Source organism: Herpailurus yagouaroundi, unplaced genomic scaffold (genome assembly GCF_014898765.1).
Source record: "Herpailurus yagouaroundi ecotype Mexico unplaced genomic scaffold, PumYag 202, whole genome shotgun sequence".
In the NCBI taxonomy this organism is placed as follows: Eukaryota; Metazoa; Chordata; class Mammalia; order Carnivora; family Felidae; genus Herpailurus; species Herpailurus yagouaroundi.
Genome location: NW_024412433.1, coordinates 15724324 through 15740394, shown reverse-complemented (window position 1 = coordinate 15740394; position 16071 = coordinate 15724324). Strand labels below are relative to the sequence as shown.

The window sequence follows — 16071 nt, the reverse complement described above, 5'->3', positions numbered from 1 at the left end:
GGGGCTCAAACTCACGAGCCGTGAGATCATGACCTGGGCTGAAGTCAGATGCTTAACAGACTGAGCCACGCAGGCGCCCCTGGGTCTTAAACTTATTATTTTTTTTAACGTTTATTCATTTTTGAGAGAGGGGGAGAGAGAGAGAGAGAGAGCGCGCGCGCGCGCGCGCGAGCATGAGTGGGGGAGGGGCAGAGAGAGAGAGGGAGACACAGAATCTGAAACAGCCTCCAGGCTCTGAGCTGTCAGCACAGACAGGGGCTCGAACTCACAAACTGAGAGATCATGACCTGAGCCGAAGCCGGACGCTCAACCGACTGAGCCACCCAGGCGCCCCTTAAACTTATTTTTAAGGAAGGCCGTGCCATCCCCCACGTAGATTTGATCCCCCTTAGCCCTAGATGGTGAGTTTCCTATTGCTTCCATTTAAAGTGCACAGCCGAACACCATTGCCCCAGAGGCGAATTCCTGTGGGCTCTGTCTCAAACTTGACCTTTGGAAAACGCATTTACAGCTCAGGTCTGAAAAAAACCAACAGAGATAAGGAAAACGACCTTGCAAGGACATTGGTGCAGAGTTTATCAAATCCTTTCAAGACCTCGAGGTCGGAATACCTATCTAGCCCCGGTACTCGAGGCCCAAGGTTAATTACAGAAAGCTACGCGAGGTCTGACAGAAATTAAGGTCCGTGGTTTTCAAACTGACTCTGACCTATTTCAAGGAGGCATTCCAGAAAAAGGCTTGGGGCTTCAGGGTGGGCTGGCCTGAAATTAGGGGTTCCCTAGACTTCCCCTCACTTTCAACCAGTTAGTACAGACTTTCTTATTTTATATAATAGGCGCTGGGATAACTTTCCCCATCTATTTGTGTGTGTGTGTGTGTGTGTGTGTGTGTGTATATTAAAAAGCAGCTGAAATAATCAGACTCCATCCTTTTCAGCTGAGGCCCCTGAGGTGCAGAAAGGTGCACTGACTTCCCCAAGGTCACTTATTGTTTGGCTAAAAGCTATTCCTTGTATCCCTCCTCCTTTGAAAGCTCAAAAGCCGGGCCCTCTGCCAAGTCTGTTCAGTGTTCGCTCCTCGCCCTCTGGGTCAGCCCTGATTCTATTCAGTGGTGCTGACCTGGCTGTATTTCCTTGGCGTTCAGGGCTCCTCCGTGCGTGTTTGGAAAACAAAACACCGTTCAGGTGTTCCTGGGGCGGCGCTGAGTCCAGAAGTCGTGTATCTGCTTGAACTTTCAGGAGAATAAGGCCACAAATAAAACACACAGAGGAGACTCTCCATGACATTTTTGCAGTTAATAATAACGGGTATGTGGTCGTTTCCATCTCACCGTTCCTGTTCGCTAGAAACTTCTTCATCTGGCTTTGCGACAGATAGACTGAGAAGTATTTTAATTCTAAAAGTGGTTCTCCACCCGCCTAAGTGTTCAATGCCTTTATGATCTTTTGCCTAAAAAACTTAGCTGCTAATCCCCGCTGCCTCGGTTCACGCCCCAGAGACACTGCCCACAGCCTGGCCTGTCAGCGCCCATGTGTGGCTGGTTCTACAGAAATATAGAAGCAGAGTTCTGGGACCTGGTTTCCTATCTCCCAGCTTTTACTCCTCTCTCTGCCCCTGGCTCTATACCATTTCTATTTCTAACCCCCGTTTCTTCTCCCTCTAATTGTTCCCGATGGGACCAACACTGGCATTCTTGTTATTTCCAAAGAGATACTGAAGTCATCTGCTCTGAGATCTCCTGCAAGGGAAACGTAGATTCTTGTTCTGAAAAGACAAGCACCCGATTGTTTTATTTAGGTACCTATAATTACCGAGAATTTGGACGAAGATATTGGCTCTCATGCTACTTAATTACATATTCAGAGATGTTATCTAAAAAATCCTTTGGGCGTCCTATATATACGCGGATATTTTTAGTTTCACTTTTGCTTCTTCTATCCCTGAGAAGAGTTAGAGAATATCTAGCTCTCCTCCAAAAAAAGAGAATCCCCAAGAGCTTGTAAAAAGCAAGTCTGAAGGTATTAATTAGTAATCTGCAGCACTAAAAAGTGGTTTGCTATCCTCCCTGACAGTCTTTCAATTATTTACTAGGATTAAGATCTTGCACTTGGTCTCAGGTAAACCTCTAGGGTAGGGAAATGGTTGTCGCCGCGTGTTTCTAATGTCCTATAACATTTGAGTACTGTGCAGTGACACGAGGGAGGAGTTTGACCCTTTTCAGAGTTTGGGAAATTTCTCCCTGTAAAGCCTCCAACAGGACTCCTTGCTGGGTATACTGGTAGCTGGTGGGTTAAAATAACTAATCTTTATGGACAAAGGGGCTTTTCACAGGCTTTTGCCTCAAGGGCGGGCCTGCAGGATGGATGTTTATCAAACAGAAGCTGCAGAGATTAATCCTCGCATCCGAGAGAAGTTTTGTCATTTGTCACTATTTTATTGGTCCTTGTCCTGCAAATCCAGCCATAATATCTCGGCAGAGAGGTGAAACTATGCTCTTCCTCATTTAATTCGTTTTGAGCATTGTCGTCTTTCCTACTTAGGACGGATCTATTTCCACTCTGACTTGAATTTACATTTAGAAGTAAAGCCTGTCCCTCGAGAGAGATGAATTTTCAGCTTACAACGTGTGCTTGCCCCTGACCGGTGACTTTCTCCAGGACCACTGCAGGGTACTTTTTGGCTTGAGGCTGAATGTTTGAACTTCCCATGACTGGAGCTGAGAGCAGGTGTCAACTTCCCCCTGAGTCCTGTACCTGGGGGGACGTAGAGGTGCTGGGATTAAATCAGGAACCTTTTAGGAGAGAGGAGCGTGTACTTGGCAGGCAGCCAACATTGTCAAGTCCAGTTAACATTCTCACAATTTCCAAGGTCATCTTCTTCTTCTTATTATTCCTAAAGTGTAAAAGTAATCTTGGCTTTTTGCAAGGCCTCAAACAGTTTGGTCCTTTACAAATTCATTCCTCCGAACAGTACTCTTTGGCGCCCCCCACAGGAGCTTCTTGAAGCCAGGTACCACGCCTGGCTCTTCTAAATATTCTTGGCACTCAGCACAGGTTCTGGGTGTGTCGTAGGCACATTTCTTTGCAGAATAAACGTGTGCCACTTATTCTCCGAATTCTCCCAGGACTTAAGGACCCTGGACTTTGTGTAAAACAAAGCAAAGCCAAAGAAAGGGGCCACCTTCTCCCCCTTTCTCAGTGTTGGCATTTTGCTTTGATTTTATTTATATAAAGGCTATGCCAACTATAAATAGCATTAAAACTGATTTTTTTGGGGGGGTTATTAACAGGGTGACAATGTTTTTGTTAACTTGTTACTGATATTAATTTAAGGACATTCGTCATATTTTAAAATAGGTTGTCTGCCTATTCCTATTTTAACCTACCCTTAAGTCCTTTTTTTTTTTTTCCACCTGCCTATTGCAGGGATAAGAGGAAGGGAAAGGGTGACAGAAAATAGAATTGCATTTTAGCAGCCCCTGCGTGCACTTGATGTGTTTCTTAAACTATCTCCATACTGCATTGACTGTCCTAGTTCCATTTTAAAGATAACCTGGGGCACCTGGTTAAGCGTCCGACTTTGGCTCAGGTCACGATGTCCCGGTGGTGAGTTCGAGCCCCATCTTGGGCTCAGTGCTGACAGCTCAGAGCCTGGAGCCTGCTTCCGATTCTGCCTTTAACCTCTTCTCTCTGCCCCTCCCTTGCTTGTGTGCTCGCTCTCTCGCTCACTCTCCCTCTCACTCTCCCTCTCTGAAATAATAAATGAATAAACTTTAAAAAATAGAAATTAAAGGTAAACTAAAAAGACACACTGGCAAGTGATTTTTTCCAAAGTCTCTGTATTGGTTATCCACGGCTGCTGCCACAAGTTACCCCAAGTTTAGTGGCTTAAAATAAAGTTATTCTCTTATAGCTGTGGAGGTCGGAAGTCCAAAATGCTTCTTATTCGGACGAAATCAAGGCGTCACGGGGGCTACATTGCTTCTGGAAGCTCAAGGGAAGAATCTGCTCCCTTATTTCTCCAGCTTCCAGAAGGTGCCCTGCGCTGACTCGTGGTCCCTCGCCCCATCTTCAGATGACACTCCCCTTGACTTCCTGCCTCCCCCCTCCTATTTCGTAAGGATCCTTGTGACCACACTGAGCCCAACCAGATAATCTCTCCATCTCAACATCATTACTTATACCTGCAAGGTCCTTTTTTGCCGTGTAAAGCAGCAAATTCACAGATCCCTTGGGGTGTGGAAATCATTGGGGACGTTATTCCAGCCCCCACAGTCCTAGCCCCAGAGCATATCCTAATATACCGAACTCCGTACAGAGTTCACCTTCCGTACGTGCACAGAAACAACGTTTTCGGCTCTTTTGTTCGCCCTCTCCTGATATCCTGTCTTGGATGTTACTTAATTTTATGAAGAACTAACATCTGTGTTTGTGTGGACAAATTGGGGCTGATAGCTGTTCAACAATGAACCCTGATAGCAGTGATGCTGTAATTGCTGAGCGATTACCTACAATTGCCGAGCAAAATACATGCAATTCATAGAGGAAGCACCTTGGCAGTTGAATTCCTGGGGAGTTTTAGAGGTTTTTATTTTTTTTTTAATTTTTTTTTTTAACGTTTATTTATTTTTGAGACAGAGAGAGACAGAGCATGAACAGGGGAGGGGCAGAGAGAGAGGGAGACACAGAATCGGAAGCAGGCTCCAGGCTCTGAGCCGTCAGCCCAGAGCCCGACGCGGGGCTCGAACCCACGGACCAGGAGACCGTGACCTGAGCCGAAGTCAGACGCTCAACTGACTGAGCCACCCAGGCGTCCCTAGAGGTTTTTAAAACTGGCCTTGTGGTAACCTGTTGGATGAACTCAGAGCCTTCTCACTTTTGTCTTCTAGGCTTCTGTACAGAAGTACATTGTGAAGAATTATTTCTACTATTACCTATTCAGATTCTCAGCCGCTTTGGGTCAAGAAGTGTTCTACATCACCTTTCTTCCATTCACTCACTGGAATATTGATCCTTATTTATCCAGAAGACTGGTCATCATATGGGTTGTAAGTATCCTTATTACCTTCTAACCACTGCTACTCCCACAACAGTGACCTGCTTTGGCATTCAAGGACGTTGTGTATATGTTCTTTAAAAAAAAAAAAAAATCGCTTAGAGTTGAGTTTTCAGGTGGTTTACTTTGGAAAAGTAACAGGACAAATTAAAAAGCTATGAACACAACTTGTTTTGTCTGCAAACAGCAAGCAAACCCATGGTTCATGTATGTTGTCATACACCCCCGTTTGGGCGAATAAAACGGGAAGAGAGAGATGATGTGATGTGCAGAGAAGAAAGGACATTTCTGGGAGCCCTTGTAGGGGCAGGAAATGCAACCTCCCAAGAGGCCAATTTTAGTACAATTTGGCCCAAAATTGGAAACTAGAAGCTGTTAACTAATAATTGCAAGGGGTCTCAGGAGACCATCTAGTGCCCAGAACTAGGGGCCTGACATGTGGGCGGACTCTGTGAGTCACTACTTGAACATGGTGATGCTTAGCGACTAGTTCGTGAAGGGGAAGGAGTCTCAATGATCGGTTGGAAGGTCAGGTGGTTTCACTGGAGGGAGGATCAGGTCAGGTGGTTTCACTGGAGGGAGGATCAGGGCAAGGTCACCAGCACGGCAGCTGTTTCCCCCGACTCAAGGTTCTGCACTGAAAACAGAGGTTCAGAAGCACTTGGCTCTGTGAACGGAGTCGGGTTCTTGTGCGGCTCTGCTCCGAGAAGCTGTGTGATCTTAAGCAAGTGACTGCACCACGCTGGGCATTATTTTTCTCCTCTGTAGACCAAGTGAGAATGGCCTCGGTCAGAAGCCATAATCTCACATTTCCTTTAAGGCAGGGAAAGGGAAGTGAAACAGTGATACCCCGAATGGGGAGAGTGGGGAGGGTGGTGTGGGCGGTGTGGGTGTCAGTGAGGGTCACCGTGTGGCCCACCCGTAGGGCCACCTGTGGCTGCCATGAGGCAAAAGGGGCTGGAGTTGCCAGATTTGTTTTTCATGGGAAGCCTCCCGTTTTCTTAAATGTAGGCTTACATCTTTAAAACAATGTATGTCCGCTGAACAAAGAATCTTTGATGTCCACGCGTGCGGGGCTTGGTTTGAAGCCTCTAGCCTAAGGAACCATTGAGGTTTCCAGGGCTATGGTTATGATGATTTAGCCCCAAATTCTTCCCGACTTTTTTTTCCCCCTCCTTTACACTCGAAAACACAAGCCACTGGTTCCTTTCCCCATCCCTGTCTCCTAACCAGCTGAGTCTGAAATCTAGCTCCTCTATGAGAATCTGATCTGAGAATCTGCAAAAGCATATATGCATCTTGCAAAAGGGGAACGTTAGCGGAACTGTGCATCTCTCTTTCTGCCTCTCCCTTCCCTACCCCAGAGCAGTGCTACCCTGGGGCAACTGGGAGGCGGGGAGAGCCGATGGGGGCAGGGAGCATTCCCGAAATGCACGAAAGGTGCATGGTGCATTTATTTTCTGGATATGATTATCAGTGTTCCAACATTCATAGTGGTTGAGTGAAGCAAATGATGCAAAATCACTTCTAATAATTTTTCAAGTGTACTGGACTGATTGTACTCCGGGCCAGCTGCGTCCCCCACTGAGGGTAGACCACTTTTCCTGAGGGGCCGGGAGGATCTTGACACCTGATGGTAGTTAGGGGACTCTCTGATTGTCGTCTTGGTTATTTTTCACTGTGGAGACCTCATTGCCAAGTGCTCAAAGGATTTCCTGTGTGAGATAGAATTACCAGCCTTTTGCTGGCCCGAGAACTGACAAAATCTTTGCTCCTTTGAGGAGCAGGTTGTCCTGGGCTTTGGCGACCTGTCACTTGCTTTTAGAAATGGGTGCATGGTCACATGCAAGGCACCCGTGCTCGGGGTTCCATATCTGGGTGGTCAGCTGGGTCCTCAAGGCAGCGTGCGAGGTTCCTAGCTCCTGGTGCGGACAGTGGAGCCCATCCCAGGAGAGATAGATGGAGACAGAGAGATGGAAGGGGAAGGGCAGAAACTGGGGGCAGGGGAGGAGGGAAAGGGGGTGGAGAGGGAGGAGAGGAGGGGGAGAGAGGCCCAGAGAGAGACCAAGAGACAGAGACAGAGAGGCCCAGAGACAGAGAGAGAGAGAGACTGAGAAAGACACAGAGAGAGAAACAGACAGAAGCCCTGAGAGAAACGCAGATTGAGAGAGATTGCAAGGTGGTAGGGGGAGCTCTGTGCTGGCTGCAGAGATAATAATGAGATGGTTTTGGCTCCAGTGGGGAAGGTCGGAAGGGAAGGGGGAATCTCCACAGTGGGGGGGGTGGGGGGGGGGTTGGGAGGAAGGGAAGGGTGGAGCACAGTGAGGTGCTCCTGGATAATGAGCTTCCACCGAGGGGGCCTCTCCCGCATAGGGATATCCTAAATCAGGGGCCGGGTCTCAGGGAGCCTGGAGGAAGTGAAGTTAATTACCTAGGGGTGGAGCTTGGAGCCTCCTAGCTTTAAACATCTGATTTCACCCCAAATCCTTTGGAAGGCAGCTGCGGTCAGGAAGGCCAAACCTGTTGTCAGATTTTTCCACTGCGTTGACAGTTGTCATTGGATGAAGTCTCAACAGGTTTTATTGCATTTAAAAATCATTTGTTATAGTGGGAGTGACTCATACTGTCAGAGGTAGCCGAGCAGGATGTGTGGTTAGATGACGTGCTTCCTTGTCACAATTATAACTGTGCCCCCCACCCCACACATTGTACATCTTTTATTGCTTTTATTGGCATCCGTGTTTATTATTTGATTTCATAACAATGGGTTAGTATCAGTTGCATCATTTTATAGGCTGGGATAATAATACTTCCGATAACAATTAGCCCTAGCCTATGCTGAACCCTCAGCGTATGTGGCCACTCACTGGGATATTGCTTTACATATTTTTATCTCATTCAATCCTGCTGGCGATCCTGAGACGTGGTTACTGCCAGCCCATTCTACAGATCTGGAACTGATGTCTAGAGAGGTTAAATCGCTCACCCAGGATCGCATGGGGTTAAGTGGGTTTGATCCAGGCTCCCAGGGCCTCCTCCTGTGCTGGAGGCAGACACTGCTGTCGCTTCTTAGAACACGCTCCTTTTTTTTTTTTTTTTTTTTTTTAAGAAATGTTAAAGCTGAGGCTTTAAGCATGAAAACACCTTGCCCAAAGTTACCTTCGATTGCACATTTGCTAGGATTGTGCTTCAAGTGTGCCCATATGGCATTTACTAACTATATTCTATTTAAGTGTCTTTGATATAACTTTGTTGACAAGCAAAAGATCTTTCTTTTATCCCAGAAAATGTAGACAAGCCTTTGCAGTTAGCCAAAAAAATGTCAATCCCGTCATCCTTTCCCTCTTCTAGTCACTTATCAGGGTTTTTGACCTGGCGTTGGATTTCACTGAACGGAGAAGCCTGTGAATGGATTATCTAAGATGTGCTAGATCGTGCTTTACAAAGAGTCACCATCCAGAGTGATCATCCTGTCTCTTGACTTCCCTTTTGGTGTGGGGCAGGCCCATCAAAAAATAAAAACTTTACAATAGTATTACAGGGGCGCCTGGGCGGCTCAGTCTGTTAGGTGTCTGACTTCGGCTCAGGTCATGATCTCACAGTTCATGAGTTCGAGCCCCGCGTCGGGCTCTGTGCTGACAGCTCAGAGCCTGGAGCCTGCTTCCGAGTCTGTGTCTCCCTCTCTCTGCCCCCCCCCCCCACTCATGCTCTGTCTCTCTGTCTCTCAAAAATAAGTAAACATTAAAAAAAAAATAGTATTGCTGCATCTTAAAAAGGTTGGAAGCTGTGATACGGCATGGTGGTCGGCTTTGTAACAGGAGGCAAAATTTCACTTCTTTGCAAAAGCAAGTTTTTCTCCATTTAGTGAATAGCATTGCAAATATTGTTACCACAGTTGATCCTTGGAAAGCTTTTTTTTTTCTCGTTCTTAGGATATTTTACTTACTTATATATCTCTTTTCACAGCTATTTCATGGCAATTCAGAATGAGCTGCAAGAAAAAAAATGGGAAAAGCAAAATTAGGGGGAAATACAGATAGAATAGGAGATTAAGGCCTTGTCTGAAGTTCAGTGTAGCCTGTTGCTTCAAAGCTGAGCCACAGATTGGCCTTTGAACTTTGTCGTGACCAAACCAAAATGAAATGAAATTACATCCACTAGGAAATAATCAGCTTATTCCTAAGGGAGCAAATCTCTTCCTGACACATAGAATCATTAAGCTTAGGGATGCCTGTGGCTAAATTATTTTCCTAGAAATATTGTTTCGTATCAGTACCCCCTAACACCTGTGTGAGTACCCATTTTGACTCTTCCTCATAAACTTTGTGTGTTCTCACTTTTTAATCACTGGCAATTTCACCAATGAAAAATGGCCTCTCATTTAGTTTTCATATATTTTTAGTGAAGATGAAAGCATTTTTCAAATTTCCGTCGGCCATTTGTATGAACTCTTCTGTGACTTCTTAGGGTGCCTCTTGAGTATTTTTTAAGTGGGCTTTGATTTTTTTGATTTTTTTTTTCCACCAGTTATAAAATGATACTGAACCATTGATTTTCCATGAATCAGAGGCAGTGTGTCTTTATAAGATTTTTAGAAGTTTGGGACTTTGAGAAATGATGTTGAACTCTATGGTATCATTAACAGTGACTTAAGAAAGTCCTTTAAAATTGAATTTCCGTGCTTTTGTGCTGGGTGTGCAGTTGGGGCACAGACTTTAGCACTCCCTCTTGTCTTACCCTTCGTGACCACCCTGTGGCCCCTTTCAGGTATTTGAACTTGAGATTCCGATTTTCAGGCACCTAATCTTTCTGGCCTATGGTTTCTCTGGCCATAAGCAGTTTACTTTTTGGGCAACCAGTCCCTAGAAAACCTGGCTGTGCTGCCTGAATCCAATAAAGTGAAAATTTGTCTTGAGTTCTTCCTTGTGTTTTTTTTCTCATCGGTCAACATTTGCCTTTTCTACCTAACGTCGAAAGATCGCATCTGAAAGATTCTTACCTAACTGTGATTTTTTTTTTTTAAAGTTTATTTATTTAGGTAGAGAGAGCACACGCGCAAGTGGGGAGAGGGGCAGAGAGAGAATCCCAAGCAGGCTCCCTGCTGTCAGTGCAGAGCCCAACGTGGGGCTCGATCCCAAGAACTGTGAGATCATGACCTGAGCTGAAATCAAGGGTCGGATGCTTAACTGGCTGAGCTGCCCCAGCATCCCTAAGTGTGATTATTTTAAAGTTTTTGTTATCGTATCCAAACCGTTCTTACAGCCTTTCTGGTTGTTGCTTCTGAGTGTTGTCAGGCACCGTTAATCCCTCTTCTAATAATTCATGGCTTTTGTTTTTTGGGCTGGGGATAGACGGTTAATTGGGGCACAGAGCCATGGGCCAGGATGGAACATCAAGGCTTGGGTGTCATCCAAGCAGTGATACCTGCTCAAGGCACCTCATGATTCTGGCCTGCAGCATCCCAGCTCTAACAAGAAAGGACTCAGCTAGACGATCCGTAGAGGCTTGAAATGTGGTCACGAGTCTTCTTTGTATGTTCCCTGTATGACGCTTAGAAGAGGTTCGTCTGTGGCATGGAGTCAGAAAGAAAGGAACCAAAGTTGGGCCAGATTACATTAAAACACACACACAAACAAAAGGCACACCCTCTCTTTTGCAGACTGAATGCTAATGTGCCTTTACTAATTTCACCTTGTGTGGTGAATCCCCTCAATATTAGACAGTACAACTGAAATCCATATCTAATCCACTGCTGAATAATAGATTGCCTGCCATTTGTGTTCAATGTGATTGAAGAAACACTTTAAAGGAAAATGCTTAATTGCCTGGTGACTATAATTGCCAGGCCCTTCTGTTCCTACTCTCCCAAGTCCGATGAACTCACGTTGGGGAGTTCAAGTTTAAAATGATGGATTACCCCTGGCTTACATTCTGATTGTTGAAATCTAACTAGCGGATATCTACAGTACACAGCAGACCCCAAATTTACACTTAAACTGTGCCTATGACCTAGACAGTGTCCAACGGCTGTAGAATCTAGAGTATTATTTTATAAAACTGACCCGTAAATTGGCTAAGAGGCAAACTTCGTGATAAGCTACCTGTCAGAATGGGGTGCTGTCTCTGGATGTGGGCAGGCGGCTGTCTGGCTGTCCCACAGGGGAGTCAGAAGGAGAAGGGAAAAGCCTTCCCAGTCCCTGTAATTTACCCCCCTAGTCTGGGGTCAATTTTAGTGCCACAAGATGACTTTAAATGTGATTAGCTCCTAATCCTCTGTTTAAACTACTACCACGATTCACTTCAAAAGACTGCCCTGCTCGTTAAATTGGTTCTTGCCCGAGATTAATGAGTCTTGAAAAGTATCCAACACTGGCCGGATTGTAACCCGCGCTCACTTGCACTGAATGAAGTAGAATTAGGCGGCGGAGTTTGTGCCCCTGATTCTCTGAAGTAGAATCTTGTAATTGAGTCTTAGTTAAATATTAAGTAAATGTCTCTAGGGGGTTGTTATGCAAACTGTACTGGTTTCGTTTTGAAAGACAAGAAGGATATATTTTGGTTTTAGTCTGGGCTCAAAAAAAAAAAAAAAAAAAAAACCTTAAACTGGACTCCTAGGGTCGAAAGGACAGACTTCAGCCTCTCCCGTGTGTCACCACCATTACCTGAAAGATGGTCCTCCCCTTCTCTTGTACGATGACAACTGGAAAATGTGCCCACGACCCTATCTGTCCGGCCACCCCACCCCCAGTACTGTCCCTGCTCCCAGCCCTCCCTAAAGGCTGCAGTGCTGGGTTTGGGTTTGGTTTGTTTTTGTTTGTGTCTTTGTTTAAGTTTATTGAGAGAAAGAGAGAGAGAATGAGCAGGGGAGGGGAAGGGAGAGAGAGAGAATCCCAAACAGGCTTCGGCCCTGGAGCCTTACTCAGGGCTCAAACCCCCAACCCTTGAGATCACGAACTGAGCCGAAACCAATTCGGATGCTTGACCGACTGAGCCACCCAGGCGCCCCAGGTCTGCTTTGGTTTTGCTTGAGCAGAATTGTATCCTCCCAAAGAGCAGCCGCCACTCCCAAGTATCACTTCTAAATGCATCACTTAACTCCTCATGGTTGTGCAATTGGTTTATAGCTTTGCGAGCTATGAAGTTGTTTGAAAGCCCAGGGGCCTGCAGGGGGGACACCTTTATGGAGCTTCTAAAATGATGCAAAATATTAAAGATTTCATAGAGTTTGGGGTGCAGTCAGTCCTTGTCTTCTGCCTTTGGGTTTATGGTAGCCTTTTAAGTCTCATGGTAAAAAAAAAAAAAAAACAGGTAACATTTGCGAAGTCCTCTACAGACCAGGAAACAAGCAGCAGCCAGGCAGGGAGGAGGGTAAGGCATTCAGTTTCTCTGAATCCACTGTGGGGGATGGCGGCTGTGGTGGCCCACTGTCCCCCACTGTCCGCAGCCATCGGACAGACGGGGAGGGCGGTTGGGGGGTTGGGAGGGGCTGGGGCGCTCAGTCCCTGTGGGTCTTTACAAACCACCCTTCTGGACTGGACTTTGTCCCAGATTCCCTCCCATTCACTTGTAAAACAAAAGACAATGAGGTAATCAATAGACCATGGGGGTGGGGGAGAGGGGGGCGTCTTTTAGATAAAATTTTCAAATAATATCTTCACAAGTCTAGTATTTTTTTTCCTACCAATCGATTCCATTTGCAAAGCTGCATGCTTGAATAGGTCTGCTTTACTAAGCCTCCCTTCCATGCCAAATGCTTTACATTCGAGAACCCCATTTCACAGGGGGCAAAAGTGAGGCCCAGGCACTTACCCAGGGGACGGCAACCAGCAAGTAGCATAGGGAGTGATCACACCTGATTCTGTCGCCCAGCGCCCATGGGTCCTTCTCATCTAGCTTAAAATGGCTGCACTTTACCCCCCCCCCCCCCCGCCGCCATCTAATTCCTCAGAAATGTGCGTGGCCTGTGAAGTTGGAATGTTTCATTCCAACTCATTGGAATGAGTTGTCTCATTCCAATTCTCATTTATTTTTTTTTATTTTTTTTATTTTTGGGACAGAGAGAGACAGAGCATGAACGGGGGAGGGGCAGAGAGAGAGGGAGACAGAATCAGAAACAGGCTCCAGGCTCCGAGCCATCAGCCCAGAACCTGACGCGGGGCTTGAACTCATGGACCGCGAGATCGTGACCTGGCTGAAGTCGGACGCTTAACCGACTGCGCCACCCAGGCGCCCCACCAATTCTCATTCTTGTTGTGCAAGAGCCCTCTATGCACAACAGCTACCTCATGGATTTCCCAAACATTTGTCCCTCACTTCTCTGTCCTGTGGTCCCTGTGAGTAACCCTCACTCGTCAAGCTGTGTGCCCCAGACTTGTTACATGTGCCCGGGGGGGCAGGAGCCTGGGACGGTGGAGAAGGGCTTTGGTACCTTTGTCTCCGGGCTGGATGCCTGAAGATGGCCGCCTGCTACCCCTGCCATGCCTAGGCCCATGCTCCACTCCACCTCCTCCTATTTGGCAAAGCAGCCTAGTAGAAAAGGACGAGCGAGGAAAAGAGTAGGCCTTTGTGTCACTAGGAGGTGGGGATTTGACCTGAAGGGGACTGTCCTTGCCTGAGACCTCCTGGAGAAGGCATTTTTCTAGTCTCTGGGCCTTTGCTTCCCAGGCTTCTGGTCACTGGGAGCCTACCTCCGCCCTGCATCCCGGCCCACCCGGCCCTGCCACAGGAGGACGAAGAACCTGACTTCCTCAGTAGGTCTCTTGTAGCTTTTGAGGATCCGGAAGTGTCCCCTGAGCTGCGAATGGAGAAGAAAAGGCCTTGAGCAGTTAAGTGCTCTGCCAGTTCACAGCTCGAGAGGTCTTTTATTTAGGCCTCTGGAATTTTCTGGAAGCTTGAGAACTACTAGACAAACCCAGTCTTACTAACCAAATGGCTGTCATCTGTCCTCCTCCCTGTCCTTTTACCAGTGCAGCACAGGGGTGGGGGAGGGGTGGCTTCCCCAGAGAAGCCTTTTGTGGCCTCTTCTCCCCAGGGCAGACAGCAGGGGAGGCCTCTTTAGTCAGAGGCCCCGCTGCCACCAACACTAGTCAAGCCTTTTGCTCTGGTGGCCTCAGTGGGCACGCACGGTAGCTGGGAGGCACTAGGCCTGTTGCAGTTGGACCTCGGTCATCTAAGGGCTAATCTGGGAAACTGAGGCTTGCTGGCTCAACCGACTCCCGGGGTACCAGCCCCCGTGTCCAGTCCACCTGCCAGTGTCCGAGCCCCAGCACTGCCCTTGCCGGGCTGGGTCCAGCTCACGTGCTCTTACTTCCTCTGTGAGGCCAGTGAATATACCACTTTCAAGGAGCCACAGTGTAACTGCTAAGAGCAAACAACATCCTAGAATTCAAAAGTGCAAGGCCACGTGTGGCTACGCGGGCACAGCCTGAGGATTCTTCAGGTGAGCGTGGCGGCCTCTGTGCCAGCTTTCAAGACCATGATAACTGTAAGTGCAGCCATAGCCATCATTTATGGAGTCCTGACTCCTAGACAGGAAGCAGTGGACTTTACAAACATCACTGAGTGCAGTATAGGCGCTATTATTATTCTCATCTCAAGGGCAAGGAAGCAGCTTGAGAAGGTCAGCCAAGCTGACGTAGGCAATAGGAAACACAGGATTTCAACCTAGGACTGTCTGATCCCAGAATCCTGGCCATGAACCACCGTTCAGGAATTACGTTCAATGTACTCCTGCTTTTTTGCATCTTAAATGTGCTCGATTAATTTTATTTTTCACTTGATAAGTAGTGAACCACATTAATACAAAAACCAAGAAAATAAGAAAAAGTTCCCTAAATTCTACCTCATTTATTGATTTGAGGGTAGTTCGCCTTTTCCATCTATTTCCTGGCCTGTCTACACAACATTGGATCACCATATACGGTTTTTATGCTGCCTTGTGATAAATGGTGTGGTAGAAGATTAAACAGGACTCCCAAGTTCATGCGTGAATGCATAAGAAAAAGAGGGAAGTAGGGTCAAGATGACTCATGAAACTTTTAGCCTAAAAGGAATAACTGAATCAAAGAATCGAAGAACCAAAGTGTTTGGGGCACGTCAGTCACTCACTTGGTTAAGCGTCCAACTTTGGCTCAGGTCATGATATTGCAGTTCGTGGGTTCGAACCCCACATCGGGCTCTGTGCTCACAGCTCAGAGCCCGGAGCCTGCTTCTGATTCTGTGTCTCCCTCTCTCTCTGCCCTTCCCTTGCTCAGGCTCGCTCGCTCTCTCTCTCTCTCTCTCTCTCTCTCTCTCTCTCTCTCAAAAATAAACATTTAAAAAAAAGGGGGGGGAAGGGAACCTTAAGAGTTAGGAGACTTGGGGCGCCTGGGTGGCGCAGTCGGTTAAGCGTCCGACTTCAGCCAGGTCACGATCTCGCGGTCCGTGAGTTCGAGCCCCGCGTCAGGCTCTGGGCTGATGGCTCAGAGCCTGGAGCCTGTTTCCGATTCTGTGTCTTCCTCTCTCTCTGCCCCTCCCCTGTTCATGCTCTGTCTCTCTCTGTCCCAAAAATAAGTAAACGTTGAAAAAAAAAATTAAAAAAAAAAAAGAGTTAGGAGACTTGAATTTTAATTCAAGTCTACTTTGTTCCCTCTCTATTTAACACAGTGTATGTTTCAGTGGTAGGAGTGGAAGCCTTCCTAGGGGGCATGGCAAGGCCAGAATGGACTCAGAGATGTGCAACCAATCATAGTCCAAAGCTTACTAATAACTACCCAAATGACATTTCTTTCGGGTCCTCAGTTTGACCATCTATGAAATACGGGGTTGAACCAATTGAACATAGGACCCGTCTTATTTTAAGAGTTTTACAACTATAAAAATATTGATGGTGAGGTCTTTGAGGATATGCAGTCTTTAATCATATGTTCTGACTTCAACAATGCATCTGGCCCTATAAAATTTCCCTGGAATGACCCAACCGCCGGCGGCCCCGGGGGGGGGGGCCGGCGGGGGGGGGGGGGGGGGGGGGGGGGGGGGG

At 47.0% G+C, this 16071-nt stretch overlaps 1 protein-coding gene across 3 annotated transcripts in view; it reads left to right on the top strand.

The window, feature by feature from the left end:
• Positions 1-16071, top strand: part of SGPP2 (sphingosine-1-phosphate phosphatase 2) — a 111133-nt gene that overhangs the window by 42311 nt on the left and 52751 nt on the right. For all 3 annotated transcript variants that reach the window (XM_040450888.1, XM_040450890.1, XM_040450889.1), the window contains exon 2: positions 4888-5046. In XM_040450888.1, the coding sequence (XP_040306822.1) occupies positions 4888-5046 (159 nt within the window). The remainder of the gene's footprint in view (positions 1-4887; positions 5047-16071) is intronic.